The sequence below is a fragment of the Osmerus mordax genome, chromosome 28, assembly GCF_038355195.1.
Source record: "Osmerus mordax isolate fOsmMor3 chromosome 28, fOsmMor3.pri, whole genome shotgun sequence".
NCBI classification, from domain to species: Eukaryota; Metazoa; Chordata; class Actinopteri; order Osmeriformes; family Osmeridae; genus Osmerus; species Osmerus mordax.
Genome location: NC_090077.1, coordinates 1,744,578 through 1,767,580, shown reverse-complemented (window position 1 = coordinate 1,767,580; position 23,003 = coordinate 1,744,578). Strand labels below are relative to the sequence as shown.

At 50.9% G+C, this 23,003-nt stretch overlaps 1 protein-coding gene across 6 annotated transcripts; it reads left to right on the top strand.

Moving 5' to 3' along the window:
• Nucleotides 1-133: 133 nt before the first annotated feature.
• Nucleotides 134-22,223, top strand: acacb (acetyl-CoA carboxylase beta). Of its 6 annotated transcripts, none has more exons than XM_067231382.1 (54): nucleotides 146-224; nucleotides 1,498-2,089; nucleotides 4,900-5,032; nucleotides 5,356-5,494; nucleotides 5,666-5,775; nucleotides 5,924-6,005; nucleotides 6,142-6,240; nucleotides 6,546-6,655; nucleotides 6,770-6,880; nucleotides 7,143-7,352; nucleotides 7,473-7,643; nucleotides 7,838-7,999; nucleotides 8,092-8,255; nucleotides 8,361-8,511; nucleotides 8,631-8,734; nucleotides 8,853-8,934; nucleotides 9,040-9,185; nucleotides 9,335-9,485; nucleotides 9,588-9,722; nucleotides 9,924-10,070; nucleotides 10,593-10,781; nucleotides 10,931-11,031; nucleotides 11,127-11,215; nucleotides 11,362-11,486; nucleotides 11,583-11,696; nucleotides 11,955-12,068; nucleotides 12,162-12,251; nucleotides 12,336-12,454; nucleotides 13,402-13,425; nucleotides 14,125-14,265; nucleotides 14,378-14,477; nucleotides 14,585-14,692; nucleotides 14,833-14,889; nucleotides 15,008-15,049; nucleotides 15,129-15,344; nucleotides 15,549-15,704; nucleotides 15,868-16,068; nucleotides 16,159-16,314; nucleotides 16,629-16,751; nucleotides 17,010-17,279; nucleotides 17,415-17,512; nucleotides 17,637-17,757; nucleotides 17,902-18,012; nucleotides 18,151-18,294; nucleotides 18,626-18,746; nucleotides 18,844-18,940; nucleotides 19,135-19,231; nucleotides 19,340-19,475; nucleotides 19,627-19,804; nucleotides 19,974-20,086; nucleotides 20,506-20,660; nucleotides 21,030-21,200; nucleotides 21,331-21,467; nucleotides 21,628-22,223. In XM_067231382.1, exons 2-54 carry the CDS (start codon nucleotides 1,521-1,523, stop codon nucleotides 21,761-21,763), a joined length of 7,326 nt encoding a protein of 2,441 aa, XP_067087483.1. In that variant the 5' UTR covers nucleotides 146-224; nucleotides 1,498-1,520; the 3' UTR covers nucleotides 21,764-22,223. The 6 variants fall into 6 exon arrangements, with proteins under 6 accessions (XP_067087486.1, XP_067087483.1, XP_067087481.1 ...); XM_067231380.1 differs by having other exon boundaries at nucleotides 20,467-20,660; XM_067231381.1 differs by lacking the exon at nucleotides 146-224 and adding an exon at nucleotides 1,261-1,315 and having other exon boundaries at nucleotides 20,467-20,660.
• The last annotated feature ends 780 nt before the right edge of the window (nucleotides 22,224-23,003 follow it).

The window sequence follows — 23,003 nt, the reverse complement described above, 5'->3', positions numbered from 1 at the left end:
CACATAACCTTCACTTTCTTGTGATGTGTACATCTCGCAACTTCAGAATTATCTATGAAATCTTTGTTTGCTAAGCAATTTAGGAACTAGCTCAAGTTGGTTGCGTCTGTTGCGACTTACACATGTGCCTTACCCTGACTCCACTGCGGGCTGCTCTCAGATCTACTAGTCGAGGTACTGCACTGTTACTTACTGGAAGGAGACCAGTGCCAAAGACTGCTAAGGTTTGCTTGAGCTATCTACTACTAGTAGCTGCTGTAATTCGCAAATAAACACTTACTTTTAGTACAAGCTGGCTTGTGCACGAAAGCGAGACTAGACATGCGTGATGTTAAACAACAATTTTTGAACCTTGAAAATATTGGTTGCCAACCTATGCCACCAGCTAGCTAACATGTTGCTTTCAGTATGCAAAGTTTGCAAGGCTGTTGTTATCCCGCAGGTCACGCTTGAAAACTAGCTGAACGGCTAACATTGCCCCACACTCGAACTCTAGAGAACCCATTTGTTTATTGTTTGTAATCATAAATGAATAAACATGACACTAAATCTACGGTAGGCGTCTAAAGGAAACATTTGTTAGTGGACTTCCAACCATTTCGAGAAGCTAGGTCAGTTCTTACAAATTCAATCTGCCGCGAATGTATGTTGGTTTATATGCAATACTGTATTTTGTATCGTGTATACTTGTACTGTATATTGATAAGAACTGCAATAACGAAGACTATAGTTTTCGACAATGCTACCATATTGGCATGAGCATCAGACGTGTTAGAAAATATACACGTCTCGAGTTTATTCACCCTCAAGAAGGTCACCGGACTAGCTCCATTTGACCGTATACGAATTAGACGCATACCAATATGGAAGGTTATCTTGTTTTTAACAAATAATATATGGTGTTTTCCGCACAGTTTGTTTCATCCTAACAGATATGTTGTTTGTTTTCCTGTGTTGCTTGTCCTCTCCCCCTCCCCTCTTGGTGCCGATACTGCTGACCTTTACTCTATATGGGACAAAAACAGCTGGGCTCCTTTGAAGCACACTTGTCTCTCTCGTCAGTTGCCAGACAGACTGTTTACTGGTCTGTAGTGAAGGAATTCTAACCTGCTTTACCTTATTTGTAATATTATTGGCACTGCTTGCCACATGACAGTATCTGGGCTAGACTAATCATGGAAATGCTAAGAGTTATTAGGACTATTAAATAGTCTTGGCTGCTGATGACTGTTTGTGACAGTTACCATAGATCCTAGATCTAATTACCTTAAGCCTTGACCTTATCTAGAGGGACAAGATTTCTCAACTTTGAAAGGTCAGAGGAACCCTACCTAGTCTACAGTCTTCTAATCAGAGTTCAGTTGTTGTTTTTCACAGAAATGCTCACATTTCTCACAGGATATACTTTCTTTGCTATGTTAAGCTAAATAATAGGTTTACAGTATTTAGATTTTAATCCACTTAAAGCATTTTTTTCTCTCCTTTGGTTTGGGACAGCTGACACAAGAGGATGTCGTTGAATGCTGCAATTTGTCTTTGCGATATTAAGCCTTCTGATTCCATGGTTGCTGTGGCGGGTTGCTAACGCCAAGCTGATGCCACTGAAGGAGGAGGAGTCTCATCCTGGCTGTAGAGCCCCTGCAGAACAGGACATGCAGAGTGATGCCACACGCTCACCTGCTGACGCAGAACATTCCACGGCCACGGTTCCGGCAGCTTCCTCAACCGACGGTGAGGAGAAAGCTGTCCTGACCCACAGTGCCACGGCAGGCTCCACGTCTACACAAGCGGCGCCCCAGCCTGGAGCCACCTCGTCCAAAATGCAGCCCGATCGGAAGCACACGTCTCAGCCGCTGACGTCAGCCAAGACCCAGGCTGGCAGCAGAGCGAGCAGGCCCAAGTTCAGCTCAGGCGCCGCAGGTACAGCTCGCCTCAAGTTCATCCTCGGAGCTTCGGAGGACAATTCTTCAGATGATGAGTCTCCAGTCGTTAGGCCGAAACCTCCCACTGGCCTTTCTGACCCAATGCCCCCCCCACAGTTTGTCCCCCCACAGAAAACTCCATCAGCCACACCCTCCCCTGGCATGAGGTGAGTACAGGACCTGTTGTTTTGTGTGCTTTTGAGCATAATAATCAAGATGATAAAGCATATCCAAGACATGAGTATGTATTATGATTTTACTTTTAATATACTCATACTCATAATACTCTTTTGTATTATGAGTATTTTGTGAAATCTGCTCTGAACTTCATAGCAACCTCAGATCTCGTCATTAGAACATTACACCGCTCCAAATCTGAGCTAATCACTGTTCAAACAAAATATATAATTGACGAGTGAGGGTGGGGTGACATTACTCTGTCAGTAGAGAGTGCTGTTGCTCAACAATCAGGGCATAGGCCCGACTCAACATTATCTTCCTGCTTCCACGTGCTCTCTCTCCACAACCTGCATGTGATCACCTGACCAGTGCGTGCTGACCTGCGTTATTGGTCGCATGCCACTCATGTCTGCACTATAATTGGAACAAGTGTCTCTACGAGTTTGACTTTGAAAACAGTGGACCGAGGCCAGGGTGCCACAATATATCGTACATGTGAACAGACAACCTCCCCTGTAACCTGCTCCTGACAGTTTGGAGTACAGTTGCGGCTCGCAGGCAAAGAGGGATTGAAGCTTGCCCCTCTGCTCTGTCTAGCTCAGTATTGATTCGTAGCACTAAGGATAGCTCAGGCAGATGGTCAGCTGATCAGGTCACCCAAATTGTTTGATTTAATCGGGCCGGTGTTCATTGGTGGGGATGGATGAAGGACCTGGCTGAGCATTAGCTTGTCTGTTCAACTTGTAGGAATGGCCTCGGAGGAAGCCTTTGTGAGGGAGAGAGGTAAGAGAACTCTGACTCCTAGCTGTTGTTGTTGTGCGTCTCTAACCTTGTGAAGTAGACAGCTGTCGCAGGCAGTACTGGCAGAGTGGCTTGCAGGCTATGCCCAGCATGCGTGCAGACTGCTTTCTGCAAGGAAAATGCACAGATTTAATTCAATGCTGAGGATTACTGAGGATTTGTTAGTTTTGTTTAGATTTTCTTGTTGCATAGATTGCGACGAGTCTTTGAAATCTTCCATGTAGCTTAAAAAAAGAAATTTAAAAAACACTATCGCAGTTTGTGAGTGTTTGTTTCCTTGTTAAACCGAAGTTTATCAAGGAGTCATATTACAGCCTGTACTGCCCTGGCCTTCATATGGGTCTGGGAGAGATGTTTTGGTGTGTGAGTGGGAGGGTGGAGGGGAGGGGCTTCTCAGAGAAAGGGACTGGCGGAGGTCGCATTGTTTTGGTCTTGAGTTTCAACAGAGCGATCCCACACATCTCAAATTTGTCTCATTATCTGCTATGGAGGGAGAGGCCAAGCAAAGCCTGAACTGGTTTCAGTGTCTGAAAAGGTTAGTCCCTGATAAGACCGTTGACACCAATCAATAGACACCCTCTCCTTCTGTATGTTTTACTAGAATGTTTAAGACACAGCAGTCTTCTTGTTTTTTGTGTGTGTTTTTAACGGATATGGAAGCAGACTGGTGGTTAGCATGTTTATATTGGAAAGTTATTTTCGGTTGATGTGTTAAGATTGCCAACACATTGTGAGGGGAGGACTAGGAACAAGGTTGTTGTTATGTAACTGTTTCTGTACAGAGGCTGGGCACATGTGCATGGGGAAGACAAATAACTTCCCATATCCTCATTCTTTCTCTAACCAGAGAGCCAAGTGTTTTTTTCCTACACTAGCAACTCCTCCTCCTCCAAAACTACAGTGTCCAAGCTGATATCCTAACTTTATTTGACATCGGAAGATTTTAATTTCACTTCAAGAGCACCTCTTTGTTTTGCTCAGGGGTGCATCAGTTAGGCTAGTCGGAATGACTCGTTCTTCTTGACTGAAAAAGGGTGGTGGAATATTGGATCTGTTATCTGCAAGCACGCACTGTAATGAGGAAATGCTCATGCAAGCCTTTTTAACATGGAAGTGACATGTTTCCTTGTAATCCTATCCCGGTCTGACTGTTCTGATATCACTTACATTTAAGTTATCTATTCACTGTTGTCTGTAACATATACAGGATTAGGAAACAGACCCAACTTCATGAATTTCACCATGGAATAGACAAATGTAGGTCTATATATATATATATATATGCATATATACCGATACTGCAGCAAATAGGGCTACAAATAGGCTTAAATAGGGCTAGACTATTAGTTATGAAATGACTTCAGCACAGGACCGTTTGTTAGTAATAGCACTAGTTCTTTCCATGAGTTGGGTGTTTCTTAGTTTGATGTAATTAAACTTGTAGCACATTGTCTGCCCTTGAATGGGTTAACGGCCTGCATGAATGTTTATTTCCCCTGATAACAAATTAACCTTTGATTGGCTGTGGTCTGCTGAACATTTATACAGAGTACAGTACGAGTCATAGATAACATCAACACCTCTATAAAGAGCTGTCACCGTTTACTTTAGTTTGGTTTTTCTCACACGAGAGAGGGGTTGAATTTGTCTGACTTATGTTGAAGATGAGTGTTGTAAAAAAATTTTTTGGGGGTGAACAACTGGATCGAAGCTTTAACATCTATGGAGCCTGCACTTTGGCTGCAGTTTAGGTTCATTAAAAGAGGAAACAGCAGGACTGGAAATCAGTGAAGGTTAGTGACTTTTGGATTAGTTATCTGCCTTCTGGTGTGGGGGAATCCCCTGCTAGGTTACATAGGCTTGCTCTTTTCTCCAAAACAGCTCAGATACATGGCAGTTTGAAGATGAGGCAGACATTATAGACTAAATAAAACCTAACATTTGATAAGACTGTCGCTGAGGTACAGCTTGATAATAACAGTTTTCCCCTCTGCAGGCCGAGTATGTCTGGCCCTCACTTGGTGAAGAAAGGACGTGAACACAGGAAAATGGACGTGCACAGAGACTTCACGGTGGCCTCGCCAGCCGAGTTTGTCACCCGTTTTGGTGGAAACCGAGTCATAGATAAGGTAAGACGTCCCTTTCTGTCTGCAAGAGCCATTTTTGGCGTGTCCACCCTGTCTCTCTGGTTGAGAGAGACAGGGTGGACACCTGTCTCTCTCAGGGATGCACATTTTCAGGAATTTCCTGACAATGTTTTCGAACATAGGCCCAATTATAACATGTGTTATTCCACTGCCCAAATGGACTGTTAGATGATGGACCTAACTGATCAAATTACTGCTGATTAGGCTGATAAAAATGACACAGAAAAGCTATTTTGGACATCAGTTTTTTTTTTACTGTGATTTTAGCTGACTGTTTTTACTTTGATAATTTTCTTCTTATCTAGGTGCTGATAGCTAATAATGGCATAGCTGCGGTCAAATGCATGCGTTCTATTCGCCGTTGGGCCTACGAAATGTTCCGGAATGAGAGGACCATCCGTTTTGTTGTCATGGTTACACCAGAAGACTTGAAAGCTAATGCAGGTCAACACTTCCCTTTTTCCTCATTGCACTGATAAGCTAGAACCACGACAATAAGGAAACACTTTAAACGTTGAATAAGTCAGCTGGGTAATCTTTAAAAGCCTGTTTAATATGTACAGATCACTTCCACTGAACCGACCTTAATAACACCTGACGTTTTTGTTGTTGTAGAATACATCAAAATGGCGGACCACTACGTACCTGTACCTGGCGGAGCCAATAACAACAACTATGCTAACGTGGAGCTGATCGTGGACATCGCTAAGAGGATCCCAGTACAGGTGGTTCAGTCACTCCCAGCAACACGACAAGACAAGACTGTGTACCATCTGACTGCAGTTGGTTGTGCTTGACCTTGTGAAATCATCCTTTAAACCTATTTATATATATATATATATTTTTTTTTTTTTACGTATATGTATTTTCTAGGCTGTCTGGGCCGGCTGGGGACACGCCTCTGAGAATCCCAAACTTCCTGAACTTTTGAACAAGTCAGGAATATCATTTCTAGGTATGACCTCATCCTCTTCCAGACTGCTTGTACCTGCTTGTTCTACATTGGGAGTTGCGTGTGTGTGTGTTGCCCTGCCTCTGACGTGCACGGGCCTCTCTGACGTGCACGGGCCTCACTGCTCTGTGTGTTCCAGGGCCGTCCAGTAAGGCCATGTGGGCTCTGGGAGACAAGGTGGCGTCCTCCATAGTGGCCCAGACTGCTGACATCCCAACTCTCCCCTGGACTGGCTCAGGTGACCCCCCCCCCCCCCCTGGAAACACAGGGACAAATCATAGACTGTGTCTTTGTGTGTCGGGCGTTACCTAGGTGATTCTTGTTGTGTTAGAATTCGAAAAGGTGCGTGTTACATATACATGCAGATTTAGTTTATCAGTGTTCTTGAAAAGAAAGCAAGTAAAAAAAAAGTGAAAAATATATATATTTTACCAATTTGAAAAGTATGAACCGATTCACGTGTGTATCATTGTCTTGGTTGTCTTGGTGTCAGTGCTGGTGCCCTGGCTGTTCTCTGATCTGGGTGTGTGTGTCTGGCTGCAGGTCTGAAGGTGGACTGGTGCGAGGAGGACCAGAGTTTCGGTCATGTCATCAGCGTTCCGCCAGAGGTCTACGTGCACGGTTGCGTGCGTGACGTTGACGAAGGGCTGGAGGTAGGCATTTCAACAACGTCAACATCTCTCTTTTTTCCCCTCTTTTTTCCCCCAGTTTCATAAAAATACTGGTCTGTCCTGTAACTCATACTAATTGTGTTCTTTTTGTCGTAGGGGGCAGAGAAAATTGGCTACCCTGTGGTAATAAAAGCCTCAGAAGGAGGAGGTGGAAAGGGCATTCGCAAAGTGGACTGTGCCGACAACTTTGCCAGCTTCTTCAGACAGGTGAGTCCACCTCACAAGGGGTCTTTCTACGTACCTGCACCTCAGTACGGGGTGCCAGGGGCCCCAGGAGACCCAGGAGACCCAGGGGACCCAGGAGACCCTGGAGACCCAGGGGCCCTAGGAGACCCAGGAGACCCAGGGGCCCCAGGAGACCCAGGGGCCCCAGGAGACCCAGGAGACCCAGGAGACCCAGGGGCCCCAGGAGACCCAGGGGCCCCAGGAGACGCATGCCTCACCCTGACCGCCCCTCTCTCCTCCCCAGGTCCAGGCAGAGATGCCCGGCTCGCCCATCTTCATCATGCAGCTGGCGCAGCACGCCCGCCACCTGGAAGTCCAGATCCTGGCCGACCAGTACGGCAACGCCATCTCCATGTTCGGCCGCGACTGCTCCATCCAGAGGAGGCACCAGAAGATCATCGAGGAAGCTCCAGCCACCATAGCTTCCTCCGCCACCTTCGAACAGATGGAGCGGGTAAAGGAAGGAGGAGGGAGGTTCTAGTCATGCAGGTTTACTGGGATCGCTACCTGACTCACCCTGAGAAGGGCTTGTATTTGTCCTGGTGAGTAACCATGTCCGCCCTCTCTGTGCTAGCACGCGGTGCGGATGGCCAAGATGGTGGGCTACGTGAGCGCGGGCACGGTTGAGTATCTCTTCTCTGACGACGGCAGCTTCAACTTTCTGGAGCTCAACCCCCGACTGCAAGTGGAACACCCATGCACCGAGATGATCGGAGACGTCAACCTGCCCGCCGCCCAGCTCCAGGTAGGCCACGCCCACAGCCACGCCCACCACCAGGCCCGAGTAGGATTCACACTGAAGGGTTCAAATCCCGAATCCCTTTGTTTGGACCAGGGCCTAGGGCCAGGGTTGAGATGGGCTGCTCTGGAAGGTTTAACTCTTTAAGACGTGAGATGGCTCCACGTCTTCTTCCACTGACTGTGTTTCATCCCTGGTAGATTGCTATGGGCATCCCCCTCCACAGGATCAAGGACATCCGCTTGCTGTATGGAGAGGCCCCGTGGGGGGACACCACCATCAACTTCGAGGCCCCTGAGTTCCCTCCGAGCCCCCGGGGCCACGTCATTGCAGCCCGTATAACCAGCGAGAACCCAGACGAGGTGGGCTGGAACCCTAACCCAGACATTCACGGGAAATCCTCCACTTTGCGGGTTCCGACCTCTGACCTCCGAGCCCGTGTCTCTCTCCCCAGGGCTTCAAACCCAGTTCAGGGACGGTGCAGGAGCTGAACTTCCGCAGCAGCAAGAACGTGTGGGGCTACTTCAGCGTGGGCGCCACAGGAGGGCTGCACGAGTTCGCCGACTCCCAGTTCGGACACTGCTTCTCCTGGGGGGAGAACAGAGAGGAGGCCATCTCGTAAGATCTCTCTGGTCCTCACACACGGACACATACTGTTTTATCTGAGTCAGCTATGGGGTTATATGTTGGTATTTTTCCGTGTGTGTGTGTCTGTGTGCGTAGGAACATGGTGGTGGCCATGAAGGAGCTGTCTATCAGAGGAGACTTCAGGACCACTGTGGAGTACCTCATCAAGCTGCTGGAAACAGAGAGCTTCAGGAACAACGACATTGACACCGGCTGGCTAGATCACCTCATAGCTGACAAAGTGCAGGTACTGTAGGCTACCCTTTTAAAGGGGAGATCTTTCAGAAAGTCTTTATGCTGATAGCTGTATGGGGAGACAGAGCATTGTGTTTTGGCCCGTGGTTTCATCTTGTGTTCTCTGTGAAGGCGGAGCGGCCGGACACCATGTTGGGCATCGTGTGTGGCTCTCTGCACGTGGCCGACTCCAGCTTCAGGAAGAGCATGTCGGACTTCCTGCACTCTCTTGAAAGGTCAGGACACCACCTGACCTCAGGACACCACCTGACCTCTGGCCTACGTCGTCAGCATCCACTCTTACTGGTTTGGTTAGTCGTTTGTGAACGCGCTGTGTGATGTGTTCACCTGCAGGGGTCAGGTGCTTCCTGCCGCCAGCCTGCTCAACACCGTCGACTTGGACCTCATAAACGAGGGGGTCAAATACTCCCTGAAGGTACGGTGACCTTTGACCTCTCCGCCTCCTCCGTTCTCTGTCCCCGTTGTCCGAAGCTCTCGTTTACCCATCGGACCTTCGGCCTCATGACTGTCGATCCCCCAGGTGGCCCGCCAGTCCCCGACCACATACGTCGTCCTGATGAACAACTCGGACATCGAGATCGACGTCCACCGTCTGAGCGACGGAGGCCTCCTGCTGTCCTACAACGGCAGCAGCTACACCACCTACATGAAGGAGGAGGTGGACAGGTGAGAGGTCCCCCCCCCCCCCCCCCCCCCCCCCGGAATGGAACGTTCCGGATGTTGTTTTTTTTAGACAGGCCGAGTGAGATGTTCTGGGCCCGCGAGGTCACCGGATTGTGCCCTTGTCTGCCTTTTTTTCCACCCGGTCGCCATAGCTACCGCGTCACGGTCGGCAACAAGACGTGCATGTTTGAGAAGGAGAAGGACCCCACCGTGCTGAAATCGCCCTCTGCTGGAAAGCTTCTGCAGTACATCGTGGAGGACGGAGGCCATATCTGCGCTGGACACCCCTACGCAGAGATCGAGGTTAGTCACCTGGCCTGCTGTCGTCCCCGTCTCTCAACCAGGACGTCGTTTTTAGCAGGGCGAGTGGCAGCTCTTCTGATTCTCACTGTGCTCTCACGCCAGGTGATGAAGATGGTCATGACCCTGACCGTGGAGCAGTCCGGTTGCATTCACTGCATCAAGAGACCCGGGGCGGTGCTGGACCCAGGCTGTGTGGTGGCCAGGATGGAGCTGGACGACCCCAGCAGCATCCACCCGGCAAGCCCTCCCTCTCACACACTACCTGCTGGTGTCTAACAGCTTGGAGATCCCTATAACATCAGGTCTGACTCTGTCTGTCTCTCTTTCTCTCTATATGTCTCTGTCTATCTCTCTATATGTCTCTCTCTCTATGTCTCTGTCTCTATCTCTCTCTCTCTCTCTCTCTTTCTGTCTCTCTGTGGTGGTGTCCTGGTGCAGGTGAAGCTGAACGTAGACTCCCTGCCGGCCCAGCAGCCTCTGCCCATCGTGGGGGAAAAGCTCCACCAGGTGTTCCACAGCATCCTGGAGAACCTGATCAAGGTCATGGACGGATACTGTCTCATGGAGCCCTACTTCAGCAACAAGGTGGGGAATGGATCAGGTTCAAATCCCCCCCCCCATCGCTTAGGAAGAATGTGTCTGATAAGTGAACACATTACAGTACAGAGTGAAGGCCCTGACCTTCAAAACAACACTCAATATGGTGACCACAACATAGGATTAACAGAAAGTGTCCTGGAGGTCCCAGGTTCAAATCCCCCCCGTTCATCGGTTTTGATCAAATCCTCCGCAAGACTCTTTTCAGGGCAGGCTGGGGCGTGTCTGTGCTGTTGGTCATTAATGGTGTCATTAATGATATACCGACTGAATAATAATAATATAAATACAAATGTGTACATCTGTGTGGTGTAGTTACACGTATGTATAAGTTTAACTACCGTGTGTGTTTCTCTGTATGTGAGTGTATGAAATTTAAGTATATATATATATATATATATAAGGCTGTGATTTATATTGATGAATATTTCTGTAATTCCACCGTTACCTTGGCAATATGTATTCTTTCATGCCAACAAAGCCCATTGAACTGAGCTGTCCCGTGTGCAGGTGAAGACGTGGGTGTGGACGCTGATGAGGACCCTGCGGGACCCCTCCCTGCCCCTGCTGGAGCTGCAGGAGATCATGACCAGCGTGGCCGGGCGGCTCCCCCCCGCCGTGGAGAAGGCCATCCGCAAGGTCATGGCCCAGTACGCCAGCAACATCACCTCCGTGCTCTGCCAGTTCCCCAGCCAGAGGGTGAGTCCCTGGGCCGCACCGCGAGCCTCGCCGCGCTGCCGTGGGTTAGAGGGGCACTTCTGATTCGTCATGGAGATATGGGAATAACATGTTACCCCTGCTGAATCTTTCTGTCTCTCTCTCTGTCTCTCTCTCTCTGTGTGCTTCAGATCGCTAACGTTCTGGACAGCCACGCGGCCACGCTCCAGAGGAAAGCCGACCGGGAGGTGTTCTTCATGAACACCCAGAGCATCGTCCAGCTGGTGCAGAGGTCCGAGCACTGCACAGGAGCCTGGTCTAAGTCCCGCCCTGCCAGCCTGCTCATTGGTCCAGGGTGAAGGCTCACTGGTTGGCTTGTTTCCACAGGTACCGCAGTGGAATCCGGGGATACATGAAGTCTGTGGTTCTGGACCTGCTGAAGAGGTACCTGCAGGTGGAGATGCAGTTCCAGCAAGGTGATTTTTGTGTGACGTTTGAATGACGGTAAACAGTACTACTAGACTAATGGTTGTGGGAGTTTGGCCAAATGGTTAAATTGTCAAATGTAAATATATATGATGTAGTTTGTGACCCTGCCTCGCGTTCTCTCATCTCTGGACAGCTCACTATGACAAGTGTGTGATCAACCTGAGGGAACAGTACAAGCCCGACATGACACCCGTGCTGGAGTTCATCTTCTCCCACGCTCAGGTTGCCAAGAAGAACATCCTGGTCACCATGCTCATCGTAAGGCTCCAGGGAGACACACACACACACACAGACACACAGAGCGGACCAGTGTCTCACGATGCTGTGTGTGTGTGTGTGTGTGTGTGTGTGCAGGACCAGCTGTGTGGAAGAGACCCCACCCTGGCAGACGAGCTGATGGTCATCTTGAACGAGCTGACTCAGCTCAGCAGGATGGAGAACTCCAAGGTGGCGCTGCGTGCTAGACAGGTGAGACAGAGAGACGGGTTAGAACACCTGAGACAGAGAGACAGGTGAGATCACAGGAGACAGAGAGACAGGTGAGAGCTGAGACGGAGCGACAGGTGAGATCACCTGAGACAGGTGAGACCTGAGACACAAACAGTTGAACCTAGCAAAAGCAGAGTTCCCCTAGCTAGCACGAGTTCCCTTCCTCGTAGTTTAGTCTGTAACATGTTCAGCCAGTGACGAGACATTATTGTAAACGTATATTGATTGATTTTCCAGGTCCTGATCGCCTCCCACCTACCATCCTATGAGCTGAGGCACAACCAGGTGGAGTCCATCTTCCTGTCGGCCATCGACATGTATGGACACCAGTTCTGCCCTGAAAACCTCAAGGTGACACTTCTTGATACAGGCTTGGATATATGGCACAAAATCACCTCTCCACTGTCTGTAAAACCGATGGTTAAAACTTCTTTGAATCTCCAGAAACTCATCCTGTCCGAGACCTCCATCTTCGACGTGTTGCCCAACTTCTTCTACCACTCCAATCGAGTGGTGTGCATGGCCGCCCTGGAGGTGAGCCCAGTGAACGACCCCAGCTTGCCCCAGGCTCCAGGTCTCTCCCCTCTGCTAACCCGCCGCCTCTTCTCTCCCCTCCAGGTCTACGTGCGGAGGGGTTACATCGCGTACGAGCTCAACAGCCTCCAGCACCACCAGCTGCACGACGGCACGTGTGCTGTGGACTTCCAGTTCATGCTGCCCTCGTCGCATCCTAACAGGTAGGCGGCCGCCCGCGGCGCCCCAGCCGCAGCGCTGAGCTGGGACGCGTACCTCCGCAGCGCTGAGCTGGGACGCGCACCTCCGCAGCGCAGCAGCCAGACACACGTACATCCACACACACTCACCTCGTACGCTGTCCAACCACACGTTAGACGCTTTCATCACGCTCCTCAACCATGACATATAAATCGATATGTGACTGTGTATCAGATTCTGCCCATACGGTTAGTCTGTCCAATCTAATTGACTTGCTCCTGTCCCCCCCCCCCCCCCATGTTTTCCAAGTGGCCAAATCACCAGAGTGACACCCTCCACCAAAAAACACACGTAAAATACTGCATTCCTCTCTGAGGAGATTTGACTGTTGTTCATGGAGATCACTAATAAGGACTGTAACCCTGGTTACGGTGCAGTGGGATTCCTCCTGTCCCTGCCGTGACCCCCCCCCCCCCCCTAACCCCAACCTCCATTGCTGTTGTTTTCAGCACCATTTAACACAGGTCATCGCTAGTCCGGATCCAGTTCCTCTTCAAATGGCAAAGCTCAGTTTCTACAGACAAGGAAAGGCCAATGTTTACATTTCAGAGCCCCTACGAACCTTTAGAGGACAACAGGGCTAATTAACCAACAACAGATACAAAGGTCTTAGAAATTAATGAGTACATCTTTTAGAGATAACTTATCCCTCACGTTTTTATACTGTAGTAAACATACATTACACAATGGATCACAGAGAATCACACAGTTTGATGTCGTGTCACAGCCGACCCCAATAACGGCCAGAGTTGCGCTGGGCTAACGTCTACCTCCGAATGATTTGACCGTTGATCCCCCCGACGCCAAACTAAAGCACTTCACACACACAGCTTCAGCCTAATAGTGATGCAAGGTTGAGGTTGTTAATCCTAATGCTAACACTCACCCTCTGTCAATCATGTGATTTCAGAGGGAGCAGCCCTACTCTGAACAGGTAGAGTAAAGCTCCTCCGCCGAACCAGCGGCCTGGCTCCGTGCGTGTCTGTCACAAACTGTAGCAATGCATGCTTGAATGCACCGTGCTGCTTTTCCTCCTGTGTTTATACCCAACCATACATCTCCTCTGAAGGACTCTTATAACCAGTCCTGGTCTTAATTCCTGCCATTTTTATTATTATTTATAATTATAGTAATTTATATTTCTTTGTTTTTGGTGCCTTTCTCAACTTTTGTGTATGTTTGCTTTTGAGGGGCAGGTGCCTCTTAAAACCACACCCTGGGTACGTCTTTATAAGCATTGTTTTGTGTGTAGATGTTTGCTAAAGATGATTCCATAGAATCTGCTTCCTGTCCTCAGAGGCCGGCTCTATAGATATTATCTGCCCAGTGTCTTTCAATCAAGAAACAGCAACAGTAGTGAGGTCACTTCCTGTAACGGGAGGAAAAGTGGATATAGATTCGTAACCACGGTAATAATGTCTGTGCGGTGTCTATCTTTGTGAGCCGACCTGGACCAGTATGGTCATCACCACGGTGTAGTCTCTCTGTCTGACTCCCACATTGTTTGATGGCTGTTCACCTAAAGTTAAACCCACAGCCCCCCCCCAGTCCCCTTAGCTGACTGCTTGTCCCCCCGGCCCGCCTGTCCCCACGAGTCACCTGTGTGCATGTGTGTATGTGTTCCCTCCCCCAGAGTGGCGATGCCATTGAGCAGCGCCGACCAGTTTGAGATGAAGCGTCAGGGCAGCGAGCTGTTCCTGGAGGGGGCGCTCTCCCCTCCCTGCCAGCGCATGGGCGCCATGGTGGCCTTCCAGTGCTTCGAGGACTTCCAAAGGTGACTTCCCCAGCCTCTGCTAGGTATCCGTGCTGTAGTAGGAGGCCACCACCTTCAGGGTTAACCCAGGAGAAGCTGCCTTCTGAGGTCTGTGTCCTTGGTCACTTCTCAGGAACTTCGACGAGGTCCTCACCAGCTTCGCTGAGCCGCTGACGGACAGCCCAATGTTTTCCGAGGCGTGCTCCACCCTCTACGAGGAGGAGAACTGCAGGGTGAGGCTGGGGGGGTGGGGGGGGCAGATCGTCGTCAGGTGAACAGTGGTGCATCTGAGCTCCATCACAACAGACGGGTCACACTTCCAGTCTTGTGTTCCCTGCAGAACATGAGGGAGAACCCCATCCACATCATTAACATCTCCATCAAGTCTGCTGACACAGAGGATGATGATGCCTTGGTCACCGCCCTCGCTGACTTCACTCAGTCAAAGGTTAGTCTCCTTCCTGGCTCTCTGGCGCTCTGTGGCGATATTCTGGTCGGTTCTTTTAACAGTGTTAGTCATTCGAGGTAATACCATGTCATAAACCCTGCTGTACACAGGAATGAATATGATCGTGTTTCTTATTTCAGAAAGCCTTACTCTTTGATTATGGAATCAGAAGGATTACGTTTCTGATTGCACAGAAGGTGAGGCATGAAAAGTTTCCTTTTGCTCAAAGTATTTATACATAAGAATAATCAAAAAAATTACAGTTTGACTAATAAACAGATACAATTTCCCTAATTATGTTTCTTTTGTTAACAGAGGGAATTCCCCAAGTATTTCACGTTCAGAGCCAGGGATGGGGTAAGGACATGACCCGTTTCTGTGACTCGTTGTGTTTAAAAACGACCTGCAGTCCATCGTCCCTCTTGGTGTGTCTCAGTTCCAGGAGGACCGCATCTACCGGAACCTGGAGCCGGCCCTGGCCTTCCAGCTGGAGCTGAACCGCATGAGGAACTTTCACCTGCATGCCGTGCCCTGTTCCAACCACAAGATGCACCTGTACCTGGGGGGCGCCCGCGTTCAGGCCGGCGCCGAGGTCACCGACTATCGCTTCTTCATCCGAGCCATCATCCGCCACTCAGACCTCATCACCAAGGTAACCGGGGGGGGGGGGGGGGGGGGGAGGCGGGTTGCTATGGAGATCGAGGGACACTGGAGAGAGAAGCAGTCTGTGTCCGTCTATTGTGGTTTCCTCCTGGATCGATAAAGTTAATTCAAATACATTTGAAATGATGACAGTGACATCACAGCGGGATAGGAGTGGAGAGCTCTCTGATTGGTTGTCTCCCCGCTCCTCCAGGAGGCCTCGTTCGAGTACCTGCAGAACGAGGGCGAGCGTCTGTTGCTGGAGGCCATGGACGAGCTGGAGGTGGCCTTCAGCAACACCACCGCCCGCACTGACTGCAACCACATCTTCCTCAACTTCGTCCCCACCGTCATCATGGACCCCTCCAAGGTCAGAGCGTGCCCCCCTCAACCCCAACCCCCCGGCAACCGTTAGGGAAGGGCACGAGGAAGCATGTGCGGCGGCGACTCCTCTCCGCCTCCTCACGCCCTGCTCTCCTCTCTCTCTCTCTCTGTCTCTCTCTCTCTCTCTCTCTCTCTCTCTCTCCGGTCAGATCGAGGAGTCTGTGCGCTCCATGGTGATGCGCTACGGCAGCCGCCTGTGGAAGCTGCGGGTGCTCCAGGCTGAGCTGAAGATCAACATCCGTCTGACGCCCACCGGCAGCGCCATCCCCGTCCGCCTCTTCCTCACCAACGAGTCGGGCTACTACCTGGACATCAGCCTCTACAACGAGGTCACCGACCTCGCCGGGCAGGTAAGGGCTCCGGAACCTTCCACGGTGTGAGGGGGGGAAAGGGGAGTGACTGGGATGACCCTGACCTGAGCCGGTGTCCTCTGTGTTTAGATCATGTTCCACTCCTATGGAGACAAGCAGGGCCCTCTGCATGGCATGCTCATCAACACTCCCTATGTGACCAAGGACCTCCTCCAGTCCAAACGTTTCCAGGCCCAGACCCTCGGCACCACCTACGTCTACGACTTCCCCGAGATGTTTAAACAGGTGACCTATCTCTCGCTCTCTCTCTCTCTCTGTCTCTCTCTCTCTGTCTCTCTGTCTCTCTCTCTGTCTCTCTCTCTCTGTCTATCTCTCTCTATCCCTCTCTCTGTCTATCTCTCTCTATCCCTCTCTCTGTCTCTCTCTGTCTCTCTCTCTGTCTCTCTCTCTGTCTGTCTCTCTCTGTCTGTCTGTCTGTCTCTCTCTCTCTCTCTCTCTCTCTCTCTCTCTCTCTCTCTCTCTCTCTCTCTCTCTCTCTCTCTGTGTGTTGGTGTTAGTTTAAGGACAGCTGTGTTCCTAACCTGTGCTGTGTGCTGCAGGCTCTGTTCAAGCTGTGGGGCCCAGGCGACAGCTGTCCCAAGGACGTGTTGATGTGCTCTGAGCTGGTTCTGGACCCCCAGGGCCAGCTGGTGCAGATGAACCGCCAGCCTGGAGATAACGAGGTCCGTTCAGTACAGTAAAACCTTGTCAGCGATACCAAGGGGGATTAGTATAGCAGGAGGGAATGACTGAAGCTAGGGGGATGGGTACAGCTCTGGGGTGGAGTGTTCCACTGCAGATCAAGAGGTCTCAGGTTCAAATCCCCCATCTTCTGATTGAATTCATTAGTAGTAGTCATTAGTACACACTTATGTTACTGAAAGCCCCAGCTGTAGTTCTCCATGCGGTTCCTAAGCCTCTGGCGTCCTCCTCTTCCTCAGGTGGGAATGGTGGCCTTCAGGATGAGGATGAAGACCCCAGAGTATCCAGACAGCCGGGACATCATCGTCATCTGCAACGACATCACCTACATGATCGGCTCGTTCGGGCCGGAGGAGGACCAGCTGTTCCTGAAGGCGTCCGAGCTGGCGCGGGCCGAGGGCATACCTCGCATCTACATCTCGGCCAATAGCGGGGCTCGCATCGGCCTTGCCGAGGAGATCCGCCACATGTTCCAGGTGGCCTGGATCGACCCGGAGGATCCTTACAAGGTCAGCTCGGCGGCATCGCAGCACATGAGCAGCAGTAACGAGGGGTTAACGAGGGTATAACGAGGTTTAACGAGGGTTAACGAGGGTTTAACGAGGGTTAACCTGAAATGGTGTAATCTGCTTCCCCCTCCTCAGGGCTTCAAGTACCTTTACCTCAAGCCCCAGGACTACACACGCATCAGCTCCACCAACGCCGTGCACTGCCACCACGTTGAGGAGGGGGGAGAGTCCAGGTAAGCCGCCCTCCGCCTCCCCTAGGGGCCTGCGTGATGAAGTAACATCCACACACACTGGGTCATGTGACCCACACTCACCCTCGGTGTCCTGTCTCGTCCGACCCTCTTGTGTGGGCTGCAGGTACATCATCACCGACATCATCGGGAAGGACGAGGGTCTGGGGGTGGAGAACCTGCGGGGGTCGGGCACCATCGCCGGGGAGACGTCCCAGGCCTACCAGGAGATCGTCACCATCAGCATGGTGAGACAGAGAGCCTACGCACCTCCCGCTGTTCCTGGAGGACAGGGGCCCTACCCAACCCCTGTACCCCTTTCTGTACCCCCTGATCTTAGCCCTGTACCCCCTCTATCCAATCCCTGTTCTGATCCGTCCTGGTCCTCCTAGGTGACCTGCCGGGCCATCGGTATCGGCGCCTACCTGGTGCGGCTGGGCCAGAGGGTCATCCAGGTGGAGAACTCCCACATCATCCTGACCGGAGCTGGAGCCCTCAACAAGGTCTGCTGGCCTCCGATCTGCAGCTGTCTGGAACGGCCCCAAACCGTCTCCACGGCTCTGCTGACACAGCCGTGAGAGGGGTGGAGGACTGGGGGGTGGATGTGTGTGTTGACGGGGCTGCTCTGTGTGTCTGTGCAGGTCCTGGGTCGGGAGGTGTACACCTCTAACAACCAGCTGGGTGGAGTTCAGATCATGCACAACAACGGCGTCACACACACCACCGTGCCGGACGACTTTGAGGGCGTTTTCACCATCCTGCAGTGGCTGTCCTACCTACCGAAGGTAAACAACAACAACACAACAACAACTAAGCAGCGGATTACCTGTCTGCTAACGTATCTGGGGGGGAGTCAGGTGGCTGAGCGGTTAGGGAAGCGGGCTAGTAATCAGAAGGTTGCCAGTTCGATTCCTGGCCGTGTCAAATGACGTTGTGTCCTTGGGCAAGGCACTTCACCCTACTTGCCTCGGGGGAATGTCCCTGTACTTACTGTAAGTTGCTCTGGATAAGAGCGTCTGCTAAATGACTAAATGACTAAATGTAAATGTATCTAAAAGTCTCAGACTAAACCCTGAGAAAGCCTCTGAAGGACAGCTGTGCTCGTCTTCTCCACAGAACAATAGCTCTCCGGTGCCGATGATGCCACCTAAGGACCCGGTGGAGAGAGAGATCGAGTTCACCCCCACCAAGGCTCCGTACGACCCTCGCTGGATGCTGGCAGGGAGAGCACATCCTAGTGAGATACCCTGCATGCGTTGATGATACCTTTGCTGTTTCTTCTATATAGACCCGAGTGTGTGTGTGTGTGAACCGGTGTGTTTGTGTGTGTTTAGCGGTGAAGGGGGCCTGGCAGAGCGGGTTCTTTGACCATGGCTCGTTCATGGAGATCATGGGGTCCTGGGCCCAGACTGTGGTGGTGGGCAGAGCCAGGTGAGATCAACTGGTCTCCTTCAGAACTTGGAGAAGAGAGAAAGAGAGAGAGAGTATCACATGTCTGTTCAAGCTGTCACAGGTGTACCCCAAGTAGAAATGACAGTTTAGATGGAGCTTAATATAACCTCAGTATCACTATTGGAATAGTTCCTGTAGCTTAGAGCCCGCAACTCATGTATGACTAACTACAGGTTAGGGGGGATTCCCCTCGGTGTCATCGCCGTGGAAACGCGCACCGTCGAGGTCGCCATCCCGGCAGATCCAGCCAACTTGGACTCGGAAGCAAAAGTGAGTGTCCTCTCCCGTCTGCCCTCATGTCTAAGGAAGGTTTAATGAGGCGGTGGTACAGGGTGACCGTGGTGTAAACCCTTCTCCTGGTGACCTCGCTCTCCCCAGCTCATCCAGCAGGCTGGCCAGGTGTGGTTCCCTGACTCGGCCTTCAAAACAGCCCAGGTCATCCGGGACTTCAACCGGGAGAGACTCCCACTGATGGTATTTGCCAACTGGAGGGGATTCTCCGGAGGCATGAAGGGTAGGAGAAGAAGAAATACAAATAAAATGATTTAATTAAATAAATAATAAAGCTGTCTTAGTTTGAGGTTGATATTATCTCTTTAGTTCTTTTTGTTTTGTTATTATTGTCATTTTCATTTTTTTTTTTTAATCTGGTCCTTGCCTCCCAGACATGTACGACCAGGTGCTGAAGTTTGGGGCCTACATTGTGGACGGCCTGCGGGAGTTCCGACAGCCCGTGCTGGTCTACATCCCTCCCTACGCCGAGCTGAGGGGCGGCTCCTGGGTGGTCATCGACCCCACCATCAACCCCCTCTACATGGAGCTCTACGCTGACCGAGAGAGCAGGTCAGACCCCACTTCCTGTCCACTGAATCCCACATCCTGTCCACTGACATGACCTATGAACGAACTGTGTTCATTTAGCTCTCAGACGCTTTCATCCAAAGCGACGTACGGTATAGGGGGGTGGATTTGAACCTGCGCTCCTCTCCCCTGTCGGGCTGTCTGTGTGCAGGGGCGGCGTGCTGGAGCCGGAAGGGACTGTGGAGATCAAGTTCAGGAGGAAGGACCTGCTGAAGACCATGCGCAGGATCGACTCTGTCTACGGCAGCCTGGCCGAACAGCTCGGTACGGGTTTACTCTGATGCCCTCCTCAGTCTCTGCTGGGGAAACCAAACTAGTCATTATCATCATTTTAGTCATTTAGCAGACGCTCTTATCCAGAGCGACTTACAGTAAGTACAGGGACATTCCCCCGAGGCAAGTAGGGTGAAGTGCCTTGCCCAAGGACACAACGTCATTTGGCACGGCCGAAAATCAAACCGGCAACCTTCTGATTAGCCCGATTCCCTAACAGCTCAGCCACCTGACTCCCTATCATCCCTCATCATCATCATCATCACAGTTTATAGTTCAGCTTCCAAAGTGTCGTCATCACCACAGTGTAGTAGTAGCACTAGTTTCACAGCTAGCATGGTAACCCCTCTTGATGACCCCCCCCCCGTAAGATAACCGAGTGACCCCTCCCCCTCCTGGTGGGCCGGCAGGGACCCCCGAGCTGTCGGAGAAGCAGAGGAGGGATGTGGAGGCCCAGCTGAGGGCCAGGGAGGACTTCCTGCTGCCCATCTACCACCAGGTGGCGGTGCAGTTCGTGGACCTTCACGACACCCCCGGCAGGATGCAGGAGAAGGGGGTCATCACTGTGAGTCCTCCGGGGGCTCGTGATTGGGTTCCTGCTCTTGCTTCTGGCTCGTTGATATTTGAAGCGAGTCAGGGGGTCCAAGTGACTGAGCTGACAGTGGTGGTGCTTTCTTGGTACGTCACAGGGAATGGAGGAGGGGAACTGAGGTCTGTCTCTCTTTCCCTCCTTCTCTCTCTCCCTCTCTACCTCTCCCTCCCTCTCTACCTTTCCCTCCCTACATCTCTACCTCTCCCTCCCTACGTCTCTCTCTCTCCCTCTCTCTCTTTCCCTCCCTCCCTCCCCCTCTCTCTCTCTCTCTCCCTCCCTCCCCCTCTCTCTCTTTCCCTCACTCCCTCCATCCATCTCTCTCTCTCTCTCTCCCTCCTGCAGGACATCCTGGAGTGGAAGAACGTGCGCAGCTTCTTCTACTGGCGCCTGCGGCGCCTCCTGCTGGAGGAGGTGGTGACGAGCGAGATCCTTCAGGCCAACTGTGACCTGAGCAACGGCCACATCCAATCCATGCTGCGCCGCTGGTTCGTGGAGACGGAGGGCGCCGTCAAGGTGGGCGGACAGCACTACCCCGACGACCAGCCAATAGGAGGGCTAGGATGGTGTTTTCTCTGCTCAAATTATTCTTGATGGGAAGCATTTAAGAGATCGAGTGTTTGTGTGTGTGTTTGTGTGTATCCAGGCCTACCTATGGGACAATAACCAGGTGGTGGTGGAGTGGCTGGAGAAGCATCTAGCTAACGAGGACGGCACGCGATCAGCCATCCGAGAAAACATCAAGTACCTGAAGAGGGACTACGCCCTGAAACACATCCGCAGGTGTGGACGCACACACACACACGCACACACACGCACACACACACACACACAGCGTACAAATCGGTCAGTCTCACTCTCCTTATTTTGCACACAGTTCTAGTATAACTGTTAAACTCGTTACACAGCCAGTAACACTGTTGGTCATTCTTACCTGTCCCAGTCTGGTGGAGTCTAACCCTGAGGTAGCCATGGACTGCATCATCCACATGAGCCAGAGCATCACTCCATCCCAGAGGGCCAAGATCTCCCACCTGCTGGCCACCATGGACTCCAGCAGCAACGTCAGCAGCAGCTAGACCCTGGAGCCAGGCTCCCCGTGGGGACCTAGGGGGCCAGCGCACGTGCCACTGCCTTCTTTATACCAACAGTAGGTGGGACAATAAAGTCAAATCCAAGAGAAGCGTTTGTTTACCTCTCGACCGCTCGGTTACGACAGGCCGCATCCCCGACACTTCACTCTACATGCTGTGGCGTCCGCCATCTTTCATTTTGATATTTAGACAGAGCTATACGTATGTTTTTTTTTTTCCCCAACACATCGATGCATTTGTGAATTGGACCATGTGCCTTTCAGCTCAACCTCTGCCTTTTACTGCCAATGCATACATACTGTATTTGAAACTGTGAGCTTTGGTGTCAGAGAGAATAGAATCCAGATTCCAGATTCTTAATTACGTAGTAAGAGCCCTGAGTTTGACACAATATGTGCCAGTACAATGACTTCCCCCTACGGTTCTCTGAGGGGGTGGGGTATGGAGGGGGGTGGAGTGGTGGGGTATGGAGGGGAGTGGTGGGGTATGGAGGGGAGTGGAGTGGTGGGGTATGGAGGGGGGTGGAGTGGTGGGGTATGGAGGGGGGTGGGCCTGAGTGAAGAGGGTTTATGCCTTTTACAGGACCTACATTCAACCAAAGACCAGGTGCTCTCCTGTGTGGTGTGACCTATGATATTTGTGACAAAATGCTTGATCCATTTGTCTAGTTAAAGCCAGTTCAGTATATCATTATTGTGTTTAAATTACGAAGTGCAACTGAAGAGTCCAGTAAGATTTCTTTGTACAACATTTTTTTTTTATGGTCGTCTGTTAGTACTGATGAAAAAATTCCTGTTACGCCCAAAACAGTTCGTTAGCTAGTATGATTTCATTACATTTCACTTTTTTTTACCAGTCATTTCACAGAGCTGTAGATCTGGACTTAATCCTCAATGCCTCCCAAATATATTTTGGGGTTATTTCAAACAATGACATTCAATGAAAGAAGGTGCAGGTATGACTTGATACTATGTGTTCCTTGTGTTATTTTTGTAATGGTTAATATAATGTATGGCTGTTGTTCAACTCAGGGGAATAGTGAAGCCAGTGGTTTTATAGGCTAAATGACAGATGGCTTTCTGCTGCCTTACTTTCAATAAACACATACTCGTTGCTATGACAATGTAAAAATGTCTATCTTAGGTTGCTCCAAAAAAGTGGTGCCTGTAACAGAACTATTTCAAAGAAGTGTCAGTCTTGTGTACCCATGTATAATTCATTTATT